The sequence below is a fragment of the Trichechus manatus genome, unplaced genomic scaffold (genome assembly GCF_000243295.1).
Source record: "Trichechus manatus latirostris isolate Lorelei unplaced genomic scaffold, TriManLat1.0 scaffold00098, whole genome shotgun sequence".
In the NCBI taxonomy this organism is placed as follows: Eukaryota; Metazoa; Chordata; class Mammalia; order Sirenia; family Trichechidae; genus Trichechus; species Trichechus manatus.
Genome location: NW_004444034.1, coordinates 6,214,260 through 6,234,162, shown reverse-complemented (window position 1 = coordinate 6,234,162; position 19,903 = coordinate 6,214,260). Strand labels below are relative to the sequence as shown.

Sequence of the window (19,903 nt, the reverse complement as noted above, 5' to 3'; positions counted from 1 at the left end):
ATGATCCACACAGTCGAATGCCTTTGCATAGTCAATAAAACACAGGTAAACATCTTTCTGGTATTCTCTGCTTTCAGCCAGGATCCATCTGACATCAGCAGTGATGCTCCTGGTTCCATGTTCTCTTCTGAATCTGGCTTGAATATCTGGCAGTTCCCTGTCGATGTAATGCTGCAACCGCTTTTGAATGATCTTCACCAAAATTTTACTTATGTGTGATATTAATGATATTGTTGGATAATTTCTGCATTCTGTTGGGTCACCTTTCTTTGGAATAGGCATAAAATATGGATCTTTTGCAGTCAGTTGGCCAGGTGGCTATCTTCCAGATTTCTTGGCATATACAAGTGAGCACTTCCAGTGCTGCATCTATTTGTTGAAACATCTCAAGTGGTATTCCATCAATTTCTGGAGCCTTATTTTTCACCAGTGTTGTCAGTGCAGCTTGGATGTCTTCTTTCAGTACCATCGGTTCTTGATCACATGATACCTCCCAAAATGGCTGAATATCAATCAATTCTTTGTGGTACAGTGACTCTGTGTATTCTTTCCATCTTCTTTTGATGCTTCTTGCATTGTTCAATACTTTGCCCACAGATCATTCAATACTGGAACTCAAGGCTTGAATTTTTTCTTCAGTTCTTTCAGCATGAGAAATGCCAAGCTTATTCTTTACTTTTAGTTTTCTAACTCCAGGTCTTTGCACATGTCATTACAATACTTTACTTTGTCTTCTCGAGCTACCCTTTGAAATCTTGTTTCGCTCTTTTACTTCATCATTTCTTCCTTTCACTTTAGCTACTCTACATTCAAGAACAAATTTCATATTCTCTTCTGACACCCATTTTGGTCTTTTCTTTATTTCCTGTCATTCAATAGTCTCTTGCTTTCTTCATGTATGATGTCCTTGATGTCATTCCACAATTCATCTGATCTTTGGTCATTAGTGTTCAATGTGTCAAATCTATTCTTGAGGTGGTCTCTAAATTAAGGTGGGATATACTCAAGGTCGCACTTTGGCTCTCATGGACTTGTTTTAGTTTTCTTCAGCTTCAACTTGAACTTGCATACGAACAACTGATGGTCTGTTCTAGAGTCGGCCCCTGGCCTTGTTCTGACTGATGATATTGAGCTTTTCCATCGTCTCTTTCCACAGATGTAGTTGATCTGATTCCTGTTTATTCCATCCAGCAAGGTCTATGTTGTTGAAAAAAAGGTTTTTGCAATGAAGAAGTCATTGTTCTTGCAATATTCTATCATACGATCTCTGGCATTACATCACCAAGGCCATATTTTGCAACTACTGATACTTCTTTGTTTCCAGCTTTCACACTCCAATCACCAGTAATTATCAATTCGTCTTGATTGCATGTTTGATCAATTTCAGACTGCAGAAGTTCGTAAAAGTCTTCCATTTCTTCATCTTTGGCTTTAGTGGTTGGTGCATAAATTTAAATAATAGTCGTATTAACTGGTCTTCCTTGTAGGCATATGGATATTATCCTATCATTGACAGCATTGTACTTTAGGATAGATCTTGAAATGTTCTTTTTCATGATGAATGCAACACAATTCCTCTTCAAGTTGTCATTCCAACATAGTAGACCACATGATTTTCCGATTCACAATGGCCAATATCAGTCCATTTAAGCTCACTAATGCCTAGGATATCAATGTTTGTGTGTACCATTTCATTTTTGACGATTTCCAATTTTCCTAGATTCATACTTCATACATTCCATGTTGCGATTATTAATGGATGTTTGCAGCTGCTTCTTCTCATTTCGAGTCATGCCACATCAGCAAATGAAGATCCCGAAAGACTGACTCCATCCACACTGTTAAGGTCGACTCTACTTTGAGGAGGCAGCTCTTCCTTAGTCATAGTTTAAGTGCCTTTCAACTTGAGGGGCTCATCTTCCAGCACTATGTTGGACAATGTTCTGCTGCTATTTATAACATTTTTCTGGGTAATTTTTTTCAGAAGTAAACCACCAGGCTCTTCTTCCTAATCCTATTGTTGTTAGTTGTGGTCAAGTTGGCTCCAACTCATGACAACCTTATGTAAAACAGAAAAAAATGTTGCCCCATCTTGTGCCATCTTCATGATCATTGGCATGTTTGAATCCATTGTGGTAGCTATTGTGTAAATCTAGCTCATTGAGGGTTGCCCTTGTTTTCAGTGACCCTCTACTTACTTTACCAAATATGATGTCCTTTTTTAGCAATTGGTGTTTCCTGATGTCATGTCCAAATTAAGTGAGCCAAAGTCTTGCCATTCTCACTTCTAAGGATCATATGTTTCTTCTAAGACTGATCTTTTCATTCTTTTGGCTGTCCATGGTATATCCAATATTCTTCAACAACACCACAATTCAAATACATCAGTGCTTCTTCTGTTTTCCTTTTTCATTGTCCAGCTTTGTCATGCATACGAGGTGACTGAAGAGACCATAGCTTGGGTCAGGCACAACTTAGACATAAAAGTATAACGTTTGTTTTTTAAAACTTTAAAGAGGTCTTTTGCTATAGATTTGTCCAATGCAGTACACCATTTTATTTTGTGAATGCTGCTTCCATGGACATTGATTTTTGATCCATGAAGAATGAAATCATTGATTTCACTTTTTTCTTCATTTTTCATTATGTTTTTTTATCGGTCCAGTTGTGAGGATTTTTGTTTCCTTCACATTCAGATCTAATCCATACTGAAGGCTTACCTTCATCAGTAAGTGCTTTAAATTGTCTTATTTTTTGGCAAGCAAGGCTGTATCATCTCCATATTGCAGGTTGTTAATGAGTCTTCCTCCAATTCTAATGCCACATTCTTCATATAGTCCAGCTTTTCATATTATTTATTTGTTCAGCGTATAGACTGAATAAATAAGGTGAAAGAACATAACCCTACCGCACACCTTTTCCAATTTGGAGCCATGTAGTATCCTCTTGTTCTTTTCAAATAACTGCCTATTGATCCATGGACAGGATCTGTATGAGCACGATTAAGTGTTTTGGAATTCTCATTATTCACAAGGTTGTCCATAATTTGTTATGATCCACTAGAACATATTTATTTAAAGGCAAGGTGTGAGTGGTATCAACATGGTAAGTTGTACAGAAAAAGTAGGCCCAGGGTCAAGTACTGAGTATTTCAACATTTAGAGATCATTTAGAGGATGCAAAGCAGAGAAACCGCAGTCACAGGATGCATGGTATCACAGAAGCAAAGGGAATTTTTGTACAGAAAGAAATGATCTACAATATCAAATCATACTGATAGTTATACTAAGAGAAGGATTAAAAGAGAAAAGTCTACTAGATTTGTCAGCATGGACTTTATCAGTGACTTTGGGATGAGCAGATGAGCAATTTTAACAGAGTGGTGGAATCAAAGTCAAATCCAAGTGGGCTGAAGAGTAAATGGAGTGAGCAAGCGGAGACAGCTTGTATTAAGTATTTTGCTATGGCGAGAGGCAGAGAAATAGGACAGTGGTTGGAGGGAGATGTGAGATCAAAAACAATTCTTTTTGTTTGTTTTGTTTTGTTTCATTGAAAGATGGGATATATAAAGGCAAGTTTGACTGGAATGACACAGTAGAAAAGGAGAAAAAAGCAAGGGGAGGGCTAATCAAATGGGCAGTTTTCTTAGTCATTCGTAACATAAGATTTCTATGAAGATTTTGGCAAATAAAAATTCAGAAATTTAAATATAAGGTGATGCTATTGAAAAGTGAAAATTCACATTTAATTAAGTCTCATATTAGCCTCATCTAAGTCTTGTGCCAAACCTAAAGAAGTTATATTAAACTTTTCTGATACTATTTCTAGATTTTTGAGGAAGAGGAAAAATTACAATAAATGGAACAAAAAGGGATAAAGTGAGAAATGAGATATATAAACAGGATGAACAACTGAAGTGAATGGTACAATGAAGGTATAATTAGATATGAACAAAGAAACTGTGCAAGTAGGAAAGAAAGATATAGGTAAAATTCATATCACACAGAAACATGAGATTTACATAATAAAAAGCTCTTATCTAAATCATCATCAATGGACCTCAATGACCAATGACAGTCTGGAATTAGTAGAAAACTAAAAGTAAATTATTTAACTTCATATGGATAGCTTAAAAATATAACTGAATTAAAGATTATTATGAAAATGAACTTTAAAACACAATGGAACAACCAGAGTGCAATCAATGAGAATGTTGACATGTTGTGAAAAATGTAACTAATGTCACTGAACAGCTTGTGTAGATGTTGTCAGATGGGAACCTAATTTGCTGTGTAAACTTTTACCAAAAACACAATAAAATATTACTTAAAAAAAAAAAAAATACACACACAATGAAATAGTACTTTGTCAAAGAAAAACTTATTTAAAAGTCCATGAAGTTAAAATACAAACTTCCTCAGAAAGTGATTTTGTCACTTTCTTTGTCTGAACACTGAAGTTGTAAACCTAGCAAAGTATTAGGATGCATGAGGCAGACTACTGAGAGAGTAAACAAATGAAGCCCAAAATATTTTATAATAAAACACAAAAGCAGTGTATAGGAAGTAGATAAAGAAGCACTTGAACTACTACTACTACTGCTACTGCTACTGCTACTGCTACAGCTGCTGCTGCTGCTACTACTACTACTACTCTGTCAACTAATGTTTATTATAGTGCTTGCTATGTGCCAGGCACTGTTTTAAGCCCATTTAATATTTAATACGCACTCCTCACAATAACTGTATGAGGGAAATACTGTAATTATCCCCCATTTAATGAAAAACTAACTAAGGTATCAACTCATACAACTAACAAACAGCAGGTAGCCTGACTCCGGAGTCCGTGTTGTTAGCCCCCATACTGTACTGCCTCTGTTATATCAAAGGAAGGGTAAATTTTCTAGATCTTATAGGATACAGTGACTCCATCTGGATATTATGAGAACACATACATTATGCAAATTATTTTATTCCCAGAAGCATTTCACTCTTCAATTGCTGTTGACATGATTTAAAAAGATACTACTGTTCATTTTTTTCCAAAAAAGCATTAGAAAAAATATTACTCTTTAAAAGAAAGAAAAAGTACAGAAAAAGGATATTCACTCAGTATATCAATAACAATAGGCCAACTTTTATATTTCATAACTACAAAACTCAGAAACATACTTGCTATGCAAAAGAAGTTCTACTAAACGGCTTTTTCATAGTATTTGCCATAGCTGCTTGCTATGTGATATATCTGATGCTATACACTGAAAGTTAAAATTTAATGTGAAAATATATTTTGAGAAAAAGGGCATACCAGCCAAAAGTCTATGATAGTTGCAGCTTTTTAACATCTTTTATGAAGTAGAAAATCCAGAGATGAAGCTCAGCTATTAATGAATGTTAAAAAAAAAAATAGTTTAAGATCTGTAGAATATACTACCATTAGAGAATTCCAAGTTTAGAAAAGTAATTGCTTTATTTCTTAGCTAGAGCACCCTCACTGACCCCTTCATGACTGAAAAAGTTACTTTGCTGGTAGTTACTGTTGTACAAGTCGAGTCGATTCCAACTCATAGCTACCCTACAGGACAAAGAACTTCCCCATAGGGTTTCCTAGGCTGTAATCTTTACAGAAGCAGATCACCAGATTTTTTCTCCTGTGGAGCTGCTGGTAGTTTTGAACCGCTGACCTTTTGGTTAGCAGCCAAGCACTTAGCCATTGCACCACCAGGCCTCCTTACTTTGCTAGTAGATAGGAAAAAAAAAAATCATGAACCAATAAAATCTGAAAATTTCTTTAAATCAGCTGTTTTTAATAGTAATAATTTGTAGGTGAAGAAGCAAGTTATACATCTAAAAATAACCAAAAGATTAAGAATTTTGTGAGTCTCTGGAGCTCAAACGTCTCTATTTTCTTTTCCACTTGAACATGCTAAATAAAATGTCAAGGAATATAACCTTAACCAGAAAGATATAAACCTCAGAAAAACTGAAGTTGAAGAGTAATGATTTACATCAAAGAACAAAATTTGGGCCAAGAGATGAATCATCCATTTCCAGGTCTCTTTGAAGACTCTTATGACAGGAGTCTAAACAAATACCAACCCAGGAAAGCCCCATTTCAGAGTGAGCTGAATGAAAGAGTTCCCAAAATGTCTCTATTATATTGAGCAAAAGTGGAAGATACTATAATAATACAGCATGTAAATGAAGACAAAGACCATGGTACAAAAACCTAATGGTTATAATTTTCTTTGTCTGTAATTTTAGAAAAAGACAAATCACCTTTAAGTTTAAAAATTAGCTTATTTTAAATAGTTTTAAAGTATATCAAACATATTTATAAAATCATTTTTTACACAGAGAATATAATATCTAAAGTAAAATTTAGCACCTTACCTTAGTCCAAAGGTATGTGATTGTTCGTAGTTAAATAAAGAACGAATCTTAGCTTCAGAATTCAAAATTATAAGTCTATCAATAATATCCTGAAAAAGAAAGACTTAGAGTAAGGCGGTGCTTTACTAAACAACCTTAAAAAATCAAATTAACAAATATTTATTTAGATTAATGATTCTAAAACTTGGCTCGACATTGAAATCACCTAGGGAGCTGTAAAAAACACTGATGCCTGATTTTCACCCAAAAAAACTAAATTAATTGGTCTGAGTGTGGCCTGGGCATTAGGATTTGTAAAAGATCCCAAATGAATCTAATGTTCAGGCAAAGTGGTGGTGGTAACTGCATGCCATCAAGTCAATTCTGACTCATAGCAACCCTATAGGACAGGGTAGAACTGCCCCCCTTAGGTTTGCCAAGCTGTATTCTTTACTGTGGGAGAAAGATGGGGGCAGTCTGCTTCCATAAAGATTTACAGCCTTGGAAACCCTATGGGGAAGTTCTACTCTGTCCTACAGGGTTGCTGTGAGTCAGAATTGACTCAACTACAGTAGGTTTGGTTTGTTTCTTAAATCTTGATGGAGCAGATTGCCAGGTATTTTCTCCTGCGAGGTGGCTAGTGGGTTCGAACTACTGACCCTTCTGTTAGCAGCTGAGCACTTAACCATTGTGCCACCAGGGATGCTTAGCCAAAGTGGAGAACCAATAATTTATACCTCACTCAGGATCTCTGTGAGCCATTTATACAGCCAGTGAAATACTGATAAAATTTCCAAACATGTAAAATACTTTGAGAAACAAAAATGGAATCCACAAATGTGAAGCATTTATAGAGGATCTAAAAATGTTTGATACAGTAACTATTTGAGATATGGAGCCCTGGTGGCACAGTGGTTAAGAGCTACACCTGCTAACCAAAAGGTCAGCAGTTCAAATCCACCATCCACTCCTTGGAAACCCTCTGGATCAGTTCTACTCTGTCCTATAAAGTCGCTATGAGTTGGAATCAACTTGACGGCAATGGGGGTATTGAGATTTTGTGAACAGATATTCTCTGTTAATACAAATCAGTGGTTTTCAGCCATGGCTGAACAACAGAATCACCTAGGGAACTTAAAAAAAATATAGGTACCCAGGCTCTACCCTAGACCAATTAAATCATCATTCCTAGAGGTGGCATCTGGCATCAATACACTTGAACAGCTACCCAATATGTTTCAAGTGAAACCTGGGTTAAAAACCCCTGATGCAAGTACAGAGAGAAGCTGATGACATAATGGAGGTGCTACTGGTAATTCCAAGCACTGACAACTTAAGCCTAACAAACAATTTTGAGCACTCTAAAATCCTTTCTTTCTACAATAGCCTGCTTTTATGTTTATCTTTGAGTCCAGGCCTAAGAATCTTATTAGTACAAATAGCTGTCTCTCTATATCCTGAAGAAACTTGCTACCACTCCAATGAGTTTAAATCCAAGATACTTCTGTGATCAATAGGCAAAAGGAGGAAGGATTTGCTAGGGAGTAAAGTCAGATAAAATATTTTCTTTTTGCTGGCTTGTGTGTTGCTACGATGCTGGAAGCTATGCCACCAGAACCTCAAATACAAGTAGGGTCACCCATGGTGGACAGGTTTCAGTGGAGCTTCCAAAGTAAGACGAACTGGAAAAAGACCTGGCAATGTGCTTCCAAAAATTAGCCCATAAAACGTTACGGATAACAAAAGAACACTATATGATACAGTGCTGGAAGATGAGGCCCTCAGGTTGGAAGACACTCAACTCCTCAGAGTAGAGTAGACCTTAATGACGTGCATGGAGTAAAGTCTTCATTTGCTAATGTGGCATGACTCAAAATGAGAAGCAACAGCTGTAAACATTCATTAATAATCAGAACATGGAACGTATGAAGTATGAACCAAGGAAAACTGGAAGTTGTCAAAAATGAAATGGAATGCCTGGCGATCGATATCCTAGGCATTAGTGAACTAGAATAGACTGGTATTGGCCATTATGAATCTGACAATCATATGGTCTGCTATGCCAGAAACAACAAATTGATGAGAAATGGCATTGCACTCATTGCCAAAAAGAACATTCCAAGATCTAGCTTGAAGTACAATGCTGTCAGTGATAAGACAATATCCATACATCTACAAGTAACACCAGTTAATACGACAGTTATTCAAGTATATGTACCAACTATGAACGCCAATGATGAGGAAATTGAAGAATTTTATGAACTGCTGCAGTCTGAAATTGATCAAACGTTCAGTCAAGATGCAGAGATAATTACTGGTAATCAGAATGTGAAAGTTTGAAACAGAAAACAAGGATCAGTAGTTGGAAAATACAGCATTGGTGACAGGATCAATGTTGGAGATCACATCACAGAGTCATAGTACCAAAAGTAAAAAGTCAATGTTCAACCATTTCAGGATGTAGCATATGATCAAGAACTGCTGGTACTGAAGGAAGAAGTATAAGCCATGCTGAAGGCACTGGCAAAAAATGAGGCTACAGGAATTGATGGAATACCAATTGAGATGCTTCAACAAACACATGCAAGGCTAATAGTGCTTACTTAACTATGTGAAAAAATTTGGAAGAGAACTACCTAACCAACCAACTGGAAGAGATTCATATTCATGCCCATTCCAAAGAAAGATGATCAAACAAAATACAGAATTTATTGAACAATATGATTAATATCACATGCTAGCAAAATTTTGCTAAAGATACTTTAAAAACAATTGTGAAACTGCCAGAAATTCAAGCTGGATTCAGAAGAGGACATGGAATGAGAAACAACATTGCCGATATCAGATGATCTTGTCTGAGAGCAGAGAAAACTGTGTGGATCATAACAAATTACAGGTAACACTGGGAAGAATGCGAACTCCGGAACACTTAATTGTGCTCATGAGGAACCTGTGCATGGATGAAGAGTAGTCATTAGAACAGAACGAGGGGGTACTGCATTGTTTAAATTGGAAAAGGTGTGAAGCAAGGTTGTATTCTTTCACCGTATGTATTCAATCTATATGCTAAATGAATAATGTACTATGCCAGATTAGAATTGGAGGAAGACTCATTAGCAACCTGAGACATGCACATAACACAATGACTTGAAGCACTTACTGAAGAAGGTAAAAGACTGTAGCCTTCAGTATGGGCTCCATATGAACATAAAGAAAGCAAAAATCCTTACAATGGGACCAATAAACAACATCATGATAAATGCTAAATAAATTGAAGTTGTGAAGGATTTCCTTCTTGGATTAATAATCAAGGCCCATGTAAGCAAAAATCAAGAAATCAAAGAACATACTGCACGGGGCAAATCTAGTGCAAAAGACCTCTAAAATGTTAAAGCAAAAAAAAAAAAAAAACTTTTCCAAGGTCTTTAAAAGTATAAAAAAACTTCACATACCTGTTACTTTTTCATCCTCCGGTGGCTTGTGTGTTGCTGTGATGCTTGAAGCTACGCTACCAGTATTTCAAATATCACAGGGTCATCCATGGTAGAGAGGTTTCAGCGGGGCTTCCAAACTAAGACAGACTACAAAGAAGTACCTGGCAGACTAATTCTGAAAAAACTGGCCAGTGAAAACCTTATGAATAGCAGTGGAACATTCTCTGGTATAGTGTCAGAATATGAGCCCCTCAGGTTGGAAGGCACTCAAAATACAACCAGGGAAGAGTTGCTTCCTAAAACAGAGTAGATCTGAATGGTGTGGATGGAGTCAAGCTTTGGGATCACAAGTTGCTGATGTAGCATGACTCAAAATGAGAAGAAACAGCTGCAAACATCCATTAATAATCAGAAAGTAGAATTATGAAGTACAAATCTAGGAAAACTGGAAATCATGAAAAATGAAATGGGACATATAAAGATCAATATCCAAGGCATTAGTGAGCTGAAATGGATTGGTAGTGGCCCTGATGAATCAGACAATCGTGTGATCTACCATGCCAGGAAGGAGAAAGTGAAGAAGAATTGTGTTCCATTCATCATCAAAAAGAACGAACATTCCAAGATCTACCCTGAAGTAAAACACTTTGTCAGTGATAAGAAAATATCCTTACGCCTACGAGAAAGACAAGTTAATACTATTATTCAAATTTACACATTAACTACTATGCCAAAGATGAAGAAATTGAAGATTTTTACCAACTTCTGCAGTCTAAAATTGATCAAACAGCATTTAAGATGCATTCATAATGACTGGTGACTGGAATTCGAAAGTTGGAAACAAAATCAAAGGATCAGTAGTTGGAAAATGTGGCCTTGGTGCCAGAAATGATGCTGGAGATTGCACAACAGAATTCTGCAAGACCAACAGCTTATTCATTACAAACACCTTTTTTGAACAACATAAACCGCGACTATACACATGGACCTCGCCGGATGGAATACACAGGAATCAAACTAACTACATCTGTGGGAAGAGATGATGGAAAAGCTCAATATTATCAGTCAGAACAAGGCCAGGGGCCAACTGCAGAACAGACTATCAATTGCTCAGATGCAAGTTTAAGTTGAAGCTGAAGAAAATTAAAACAAATCTGCAAGAGCCAAAATACAACCTTGAGTATGACCCACCTGAATTTGAAGACCATCTCAAGAACAGATTTAATGCATTGAACAATAATGACTGAAGGCCAGAAGAAGAGTTGTGGGATGATGTCAAGGACATCACACATGAAGAACGCAAAAGGTCATTAAAAAGATAGGTAAGAAAGAAAAGGCCAAAGTGGACATTGAAAGAGACTCAAACTTGCTTCTCAACTACAGTAGCTAAGGCAGAAGGAAGAAATGATGAAGTAAAAGAGCTGAGCAGAAGATTTCAAAGGGCAGCTCGAGAAGACAAAGTATTACAATGAAACATGCACAGACCTGAAGTTAGAAAACCAAAAGGGAAGAACATGCTCAGCATTTCTCAAGCTGACAGAAATGAAGAAAACATTCAAGCCTTGAGTTGCAATACTGAAGGATTCTATGGGCCAAATATTGAACAATGCAGAAGCATCAAAGGAAGATGGAAGGAATACACAGAGTCACAGTACCAAAAACAATTGGTCGACATTCAACCGTTTCAAGAGGTAGCGTATGATAAAGAATCGATGGTAATGAAGGAAAAAGTCCAAGCTGCACTGAAGACATTGGCAAAAAACAAGGCTCCAGGAATTGACAGAATACCAACTGATACGTTTCAACAAACAGATGTAGTGCTGGAGGTGCTCGCTCATCTATGCCAAGAAATTTGGAAGACAGCTACCTGGCCAACCAACTGGAAAAGAGGCAGATTTGTGCACATCCCACAGAAAGGTGATCCAATAGCATGTGGAAATTATCAAACGATATCATCAATATCGCACATAAATAAACTTCTGTTGAAGATAATTCAAATATGGTTGCAGCAGTACATCAAACTGCCAGATATTCAAGCCAGATTCAGAAAAGGATGTGGAACGAGGGCCATCATTGCTGATGTGAGACAGATCTTGGTTGAAAGCAGAGAATACCAGGAAGATGTTTACCTGTGTTTTACGAACTGTGCAAAGGCATTCAACTGTGTAGATCAAATTAAGGATAACACTGCAAAGAATGGGAACTCCAGGACATTTAATTGTGATCATGAGGGACCTCTACTTAGATCAAGAGGCAGTCATTCAAAAGAAAAAGAGGATACTGCAAGTTTCAAAATCAGGAAAGGTGCCTGTCCAGGCTTTATCCTTTCACCATACTTATTTAACCTTTATGTCGAGCAAATAATCAGAGAAGCTGGACTACTTGAAGAAGAACGGGGCATCAGGATTGGAGGAAGACTCATTAACAACCTGTGTTATACAGATGACACAACTCTGCTTGCTGAAAGTGAAGAGGACTTGAAGCACTTACTGATGAAGATCAAGAGTACAGCCTTCAGCATGGATTATGCCTCAACATAAAGAAAACAAAAATCTTAACAATTGGACCAATAAGCTACATCATGATAAATGGAGAAAAGACTGAAGTTGTCAAGGACTTCATTTTACTTGGATCCACAATCAATGCCCACGGAAGAAGCAGTCAAGAAATCAAAAGGCGCATTGCACTGGGAAAATCTGCTACAAAAGACTTCTCTAAAGTGTTAAAAAGCAAAGATGTCACTTCAAGGACTAAGGTGGGCCTGACGCAAGCCATGGTATTTTCAATCGCTTCATATGTATGTGAAAAATAGACAATAAAAAAGGAAGCCCAAAGAATTGATGCATCTGAATTATGGTGTTGGCAAAGAATACTGACTATATCATGGACTTCCAGAAGAACGGACACGTCTGTCTTGGAAAAAGTACAACCGGAGTGCTCCTTGAAAGTAAGGATGATGAGACTTCGTCTCATATACTTTGGACATCTTATCAGGCAGTAAAAGTCCCTGGAGAAGGACATCATGCTTGGTAAAGTACAGCGTCAAGCAAAAAGAGGAAGACCCTTAACAAGATGGATTGACGCAGTGGCTGCACCCATGGGCTCAAATATAGCAACGATTATGAGGATGGCGCAGGATGGGGCAGTGTTTTGTCTGTTGTACACAGAGTTGCTATGAATTGGAACTGACTCGACAGCACCTAACAACAGCAACAAAAGTGTTAAAAAGCAAAGACGTCACTTTGATGACTAAGGTGCAACTGATCCAAGCCATGGTATTTTCAATTATTTCAGATGCATGCAAAAGTTGGACAATAAAAAATTAAGACCAAAAATAATTGGCACATTTGAACTGTGGTGCTGGCAAAGAAAACTGAATATACCATGGGCTTCCAGAAGAACAAATAAATCTGTCACAGAGGAAGTAAAGCCTTAATGCTTCTTCAAAGCAAAGATGGAGACTTTGTCTCACTTACTTTGGACATGTTATCAGGAGGGACCAATAGCTGGAGAAGGACATCATGCTTGGTAAAGTAGAAGGTAAGCAGAAAAAAGAGAGACCCTCCAATGAGATGGACTGACACAGTGGCTGCAACAATGGGCTCAAACACAGCAATGATTGTGAGGAAGACACAGGACTGGGCAACGTTTTGTTCCATAATACAAAGTTCACTATGAGCTGGAGCCGACTTGAGGACACCTTACAACAGCATGTGAATGATAAAGGAGTCCCTGCGTGGTGCAACTGATTAAGAGCTTGACTACTAGCTGAAAAATTGGCAGTTCAAACCCACCCACAGGTGCCTCAAAAGACAAGCCTGGTGATCTGTTTCCAAAAGGTCACAGCCTTGAAAACCTTATGGTGCAGCTCTACTCTGTGCCATGAGTTAGAATCAACTTGACAGCAACTAACAACGACAACATATGGATGATGGTTCAAATACCATATGAACAAATTAATGTAAAGAGAGGAAAATAATGGAGTAATTCAAACTCAGCTGAAAAACAGTAATCAAGATATATTAAAAACTGGATTTTGTGTAAATTTATCTAGTAAAAAAATCATAGCTTACACTTAGGAATGCATTTACCATTGTACAGATACCTTGCAAAAATGTAATGAGAATAATTGCACTGAAAACCAAAACCAAACCCATTGCTGTCAAGTTGATTCTGATTCATAGTGACCAGAGTTGATAAATAGCAAATATTAAATAAATTGCCTATCAACAAAGAAAAAAAAAAGATTACTATCTCATAAAATGATGTGCCATTGTTGTCTACTTCTTAGCTGGACATTTTTTGTTCCTTAAATTATAATAGAACCTGAGTTAAGCAGCTCATATTAATATTCCCAGCTCCACCTAGGGTCTTAAAAGTTTGTGAGCGGCCATCTAAGATACATCAGTTGGTCCCATCCCAGCTGGAGTGAGGGAAAATGAAGAAAAACAAAGACACAAGGAAAATATTAGCCCAAGAGACTAAAGGACGACATGAACCAGAGACTCCACCAGCCTGAGACCTGAAGAATCAGATGGTGCCCAGCTACTACCAATGACCGCCCTGACAGGAAACACAACAGAGAGTCCCAAACAGAGCAGGAGAAACGTATAGAGCAGAATGCAAATTCACGTAAAAAGAACCAGACTTAATGGTCTGACAGAGACTGGAGGAACCCCTGAAACTACGGCCCCCAGATGCATTGTTAACCCAGCACTGAAACTATTCCCAAAGCCCACTCTTCAGACAAAGATTAGACAGGACTATAAAACAAAAAATAATATAGGTGAGGAATGTGCTTCTTACACGAGACCAACTGGGCAGCTCCTGTACGGAAGCAGGATGAGAAGGCAGGAAGGGACAGGAATGAGTTGAATGGACACAGGGAACCTGGAGTAGAAAGGGGGAGTGTGCTGTCACATTACAGGGATTGCAACTAATGTCACATAATAATATGTGTATAAATTTTTGTATGAGAAATTAACTTGATCTGTAAACTTTCAACTAAAGCACAATTAAAAAAAAAAAACCAAGAGATGAAAAAAAATTCCCAGTTGCATACCCAGATTCTCATGAACTGCCTCACTCCTCTCGTCTCTTTTTCCCTAATCTCACCATTCTGATACTCTTGATTTAGCTTCAATGGTTCAGTCACAGCCCACAGAGCTCTCTTTGAGTTACTCAGGCACATGGACACTATTAAGTAAGTACTCTTTGCAGTATAGTTCTTCTTCAAATAGAAGTAGCAGTAACAGTAGTTCTTTCAATAAGTAGATATTAATTATCTACTGTAATTATTGCAAATTTTGAAAAATGAATTTCATTATTTTAACATTGTTAATCTTCACAGAATAATCTAGAATTTATTACGTATCACTAACCTTCATTACCCTGAGAAGAGAGGCTGCTGATAGGCTTCATGTATAGTAGTTTCTGAAAGGATCACTATAGAATTTTCTTCATTAACTGGGTAACATATAGGTGACTGTGAAATTTGCAGTTATCGAGATATAATACTAAGCACAGAGTATCAAATAGCCAGTGACGCCTTGTGACTCTAAAGTTCAAGTTCTCAATCTAAGTACTACATACTGTAAGAATAAAAATGATAGAGAATGTATTACCAACAAACTGATGGAAGAGTAGATTGCAGCGATCTATCAATGATAATGCATTTTCAGAGAACAAATGTTATGGTAAATAATTTCTTCTTCAAAGAGGATTACATTGATGAATCACCACTTAGGAAAGAAAATGAAACCCCTGGGAAGTCTGCCTCATGGAGAGCTTCAGTTTCTAAGCGCTGCAAAGCGTGTTAGTAAGGCAATCAGCTTCCTAAATCAAGAAGCAGCTTCCTAGTAACATGCTAATACAAGTCATGCCTGAGACTTGCAAAAAAGTAGCCTGAATCTCTGTCTTTTTGAAGGATACTGCCCATCTTCAGAATATGTTCTATAATTCAGTAGGCCAGACTGAGACCAAGACTGGGAAAACAAACAATAATACCCATTTTGTACGAATAGATACACATTTGAGTGCTTACTGTTTATAGTTCTCCCAAAGGTCATGTTTTTGCTATATGACCCCCTTTTCTTAAAAAACCTCTCAGTGAGGCTGCCATTCATAATGCCCCAATATTCCTGCACCTATACTTCCAAGAGTGGCTTGTGATTGGTTAGCCCTTGAACAAAACTAGCCCAGTCAAGATCCTTCCTTGAGCTTTTTAAACTAGGAAGGTAGAGGAAAAGACCACTCTCCTGTTTGGTGGAAAGAGTGAAGATGTCAGCATAGAGTAGCAGGCGGTCTCATGTTCTCTCCTATGGAGAATGTCATCTGAATAAGAAAATACCACTATTAATGATAGTAAATAATTACATCATTGTTGTTATTAGGTGCCATCAAGTCGGTTGCAACTTATAGCAACCCTATGTACAACAGAATGAAATACTGCCCAGTCCTGTGCCATCCTCACAATTGTTATGTTTAAGCCCACTGTTGCAGCCACTGTGTCAATTCATCTCATTGAGGGTCTTCCTCTTTCTCGCTGACCCTCTACTTTACCAAGCATGATGTCCTTCTCCAGGGACTGGCCCCTCCTGATAACATGTCCAAAGTATGTGAGACACAGTCTCGCCATCCTTGCTTCTAAGGAGCATCCTGACTGTACTTCTTCCAAGACAGATTTGTTCGTTCTTCTGGAAGTTCATTGTATACTCAATATTCTTCACCAACACCATAATTCAAAGGCATCAATTCTTTTCTGGTCTTCCTTATTCACTGTCCAGCTTTTGCACATGTATGAGGCAAGTGAAACTATTATGGCTTGGGTCAGGTGCACTAGTCCTTAAAGTGACATCTTTGCTTTTCAACACTTTAAAGAGGCCTTTTGCAGCAGATTTTCCCATTGCAATACATCACTGGATTTCCTGACTGCTGCTTCTATGGGTGTTGATCATGGATCCAATTAAAATAAAATCCTTGACAACTTCAATCTTTTCTCCATTTATCATGATGTTGCTTACTGATCCAGTTGTGAGGATTTTTGTTTTCTTCATGTTGAGGTGTAATCCATAGTGAAGGCTTTGGTCTTTGACGTTCATCAGAAGTGCTTCAAGACTTTCAGCAAGCAAGGTTGTGTCATCTGCATAACACAGGTTGTTAATGAGTCTTCCTCTAATCCTGATGCCCCATTCTTCTTCATATAGTCTAGCTTCTCAGAGTACGTGCTCAACATACAGATTGAATAAGCATGGTGAAAGGATGCAACCCTGACACACACCTTTCTTGACTTTAAATCATGCAATATCCCCTTGTTCTGTTCAAACGACTGCCTCTTGCTCTACGTACAGGTTCCTCACGATCACAATTAAGTGTTCTGGAATTCCTATTCTTCGCAATGTTATCCATAATTTGTTATGATTCACACAACTGAATGCCTTTACAGAGTCAATAAAACACAGGTAAACATCTTTCTGGCATCCTCTGCTTTCAGCCATGATTCATCAGACATCAGCAGTGATATCCCTTGTTCCACATCCTCTTCTGAATCTGGCTTGTATTTCTGGCAGTTCCCTGTCAATGTACTGCTGCACCCACTTTTGAATGATCTTCAGCAAAATTTTACTTGTGTGTGATATTAATGATATTGTTTGATAATTACATAGTGCTTATTATCTGCCAGGCAGTGATCTAAGTGTTTTTACATTTCCTTTAATCCAATTAATTAAATCCTCACATCAACCCTGAGATAGGAATGTTATTATTCTCTTTTAACAGAAGAGAAAACTGATATCTAACTTGTCCAAGGTCGCACAGCTAACAAGAGGCAAAACCAGAAGTCTAATCCAGGCATCTACCTTCAGAATATAAACTCTTAACCACTACATGATGTTTGCCTCTCAATAAAGCCAAGATGGAAAGCAAAAATAGGAAGAGAGAGAGAAAGAGAAAGAAAGAGAGACAGAGACAGACAGACAGATTTGGACATAATGACAATCGCAGTCCTGTTTCCAGTTGTCCTTGCTATTCCTGCAAGTTGGTTACACAGGTCAATACACTTCCTCTTCGGTCTAAACCAATTCAAACTGAGTTTCTCAATTAACCAAAAGGATCTTTCTTAGTTTCCTAGAGCTTCCATAACAAAATACCACAAAGTGGGTGGCTTTAAAGAACAGAAATTTATTTAAATTATGGAAATTCATAATTCTGCAGCATTCAGCTGCTAACCAAAAGGTCAGCAGTTCAAATCTACCAACCACTCCTTGGAAACTCTATGGGGCAGTTCTACTCTGTCCTATAGGGTCACTATGAATCGGAATCAACTCGACGGTAATAGGTTTGGCTTGGTTTAGGAGTCCGAATTCAGGGTGTTGATGGGGCCAAACTCTGTGTCCTCTAGGGGAATATCTTTCCTTATCTCTTCAAGCTTCTTGCAGACCCAGCTGTCTCTCAGCTTTGCTTGGCTTGCAGATATATCTTCATGTGGCATCTTGTTCGTGTGTGTGTCTCTGTGTCTGCTCTCTGCTTTTATAAGACACCACTCAGAAGGGATTAGGACCCACTCCACTCCAGTATGACCACATGTAAATCTAACTGATAACATTCTCAAAGAAAGACCCTATTGTCATGGTCTCGTGGGACAATACAGTCAACTGGCATAACACAGTTCTTAAAGTTTATGTTCTACCTCCTAGTATGGTGAGTAGTGTCCGGGGTCTTAAAAGCTTAAGAGCGGCCATCAAAGATACAACTATTGGTCTCTATTTGTCTGGAACAAAAGAGAAAGAAGGAAACCCAGAATCAGAGACGGAACCAGACTACAGGGCTAACTGTCTCCACTGCCCACTGCCTCCACTATCTTGAGACCAGAAGAACTAGATGGTACTCAGCTACCACTACTGAACATTCTGATCAGGGTCACAACAGATAGATCCTGATAAAAAGGTAGAAAAATGTAGACCAGATCTTCAAATTCTTAAAGAATCCAGACTTAACAGACCTACTGAGACTGGAGGAGTTTCCAAGACTATTACCCTGAGTTACTCTTCAAACCTTGAATCGAAATTATTCCTTGAAGTCACCTTTAAACTAAGTAACAGTTTGGCTCAAAAAGTAAAGACCGTCAACCTTGAGTATTATGTTCTTTTTTAAAAAAATTATCTGTATAAGACTAAATGGACAACAGCTATTTTAAAGCACAGACAAGAAGGCTGGAGGGCAAGGAGTTTAAGTCAACGGGAGTGAAACAACTAGAACAGAAATAACAAGAATACTGACACAATGTGTTATAACCAACATCACTGATTATTATGTCTTGAAACTGTTGAATGGGAGCAGGTTTTGCTGTGTATATTTTCACCAAAAATTAAAATAAATAAAATAAAATTCTATTATTATGGCTTGGATGCAAAAAAAAGACCCTATTTCCAAACAAGGTCACATTCACAGGTATAGGGGTTAGGAATTCAATGTATCCTTTTAAAAAAAAAAAAAACCCACTGTCGTCGAGTTGATTCTGACTCATAGTGACCCCATAGGACAGAGTAGAATGACCCCATAGGGTTTCCAAGGAGCACCTGGTGGATTCAAACTGTCAAGCTTTTGGATAGCAGCCGTAGCTCTTAACCACCATGCCACCAGGGTTTCCAATGTATCTTTATGGGGACACAATTCAATATATAACAGTCCACCCTAAAAATTCTGGTCCCCAAAAATTAATGTTATTACCAAGTACAAAATATATTCACCCTACCTCAACATCCCGGAATTCTTAATCCTAGGTATAAAATCTCATTTTCTGAATAATATAAATCAGGTATGAATGAGATCCTAGGTATGGTCCATTCCGGGGCAAAATTCTTCTCCATCAATGGACCCTATGAAACCTAGAATACAAGTCATCTACTTCCAAAGTACAATGGTGGAACAGACATAGGATAAACATTTCTAGTCCAAAAAGGAGAAACTGGAGGGAAAGAAGGTAGCATATGTACCAAGCAAATCCGAAACCCAGCAGGGCAAATTCCATTAGATTTCAAGCTTAAAAACAATCCTCTGTCCTCTGAGATTACCTAGGTGTTGGGCCCATTCCCTCAACTC

General features: G+C 37.8%; 1 protein-coding gene across 7 annotated transcripts in view; it reads right to left on the bottom strand.

Moving 5' to 3' along the window:
• The window catches only part of TBC1D32 (TBC1 domain family member 32), a 286,304-nt gene that overhangs the window by 116,525 nt on the left and 149,876 nt on the right, over window positions 1–19,903 (bottom strand). For all 7 annotated transcript variants that reach the window (XM_023737184.1, XM_023737181.1, XM_023737180.1 and 4 more), the window contains one exon: window positions 6,393–6,481. In XM_023737184.1, the coding sequence (XP_023592952.1) occupies window positions 6,393–6,481 (89 nt within the window). The remainder of the gene's footprint in view (window positions 1–6,392; window positions 6,482–19,903) is intronic.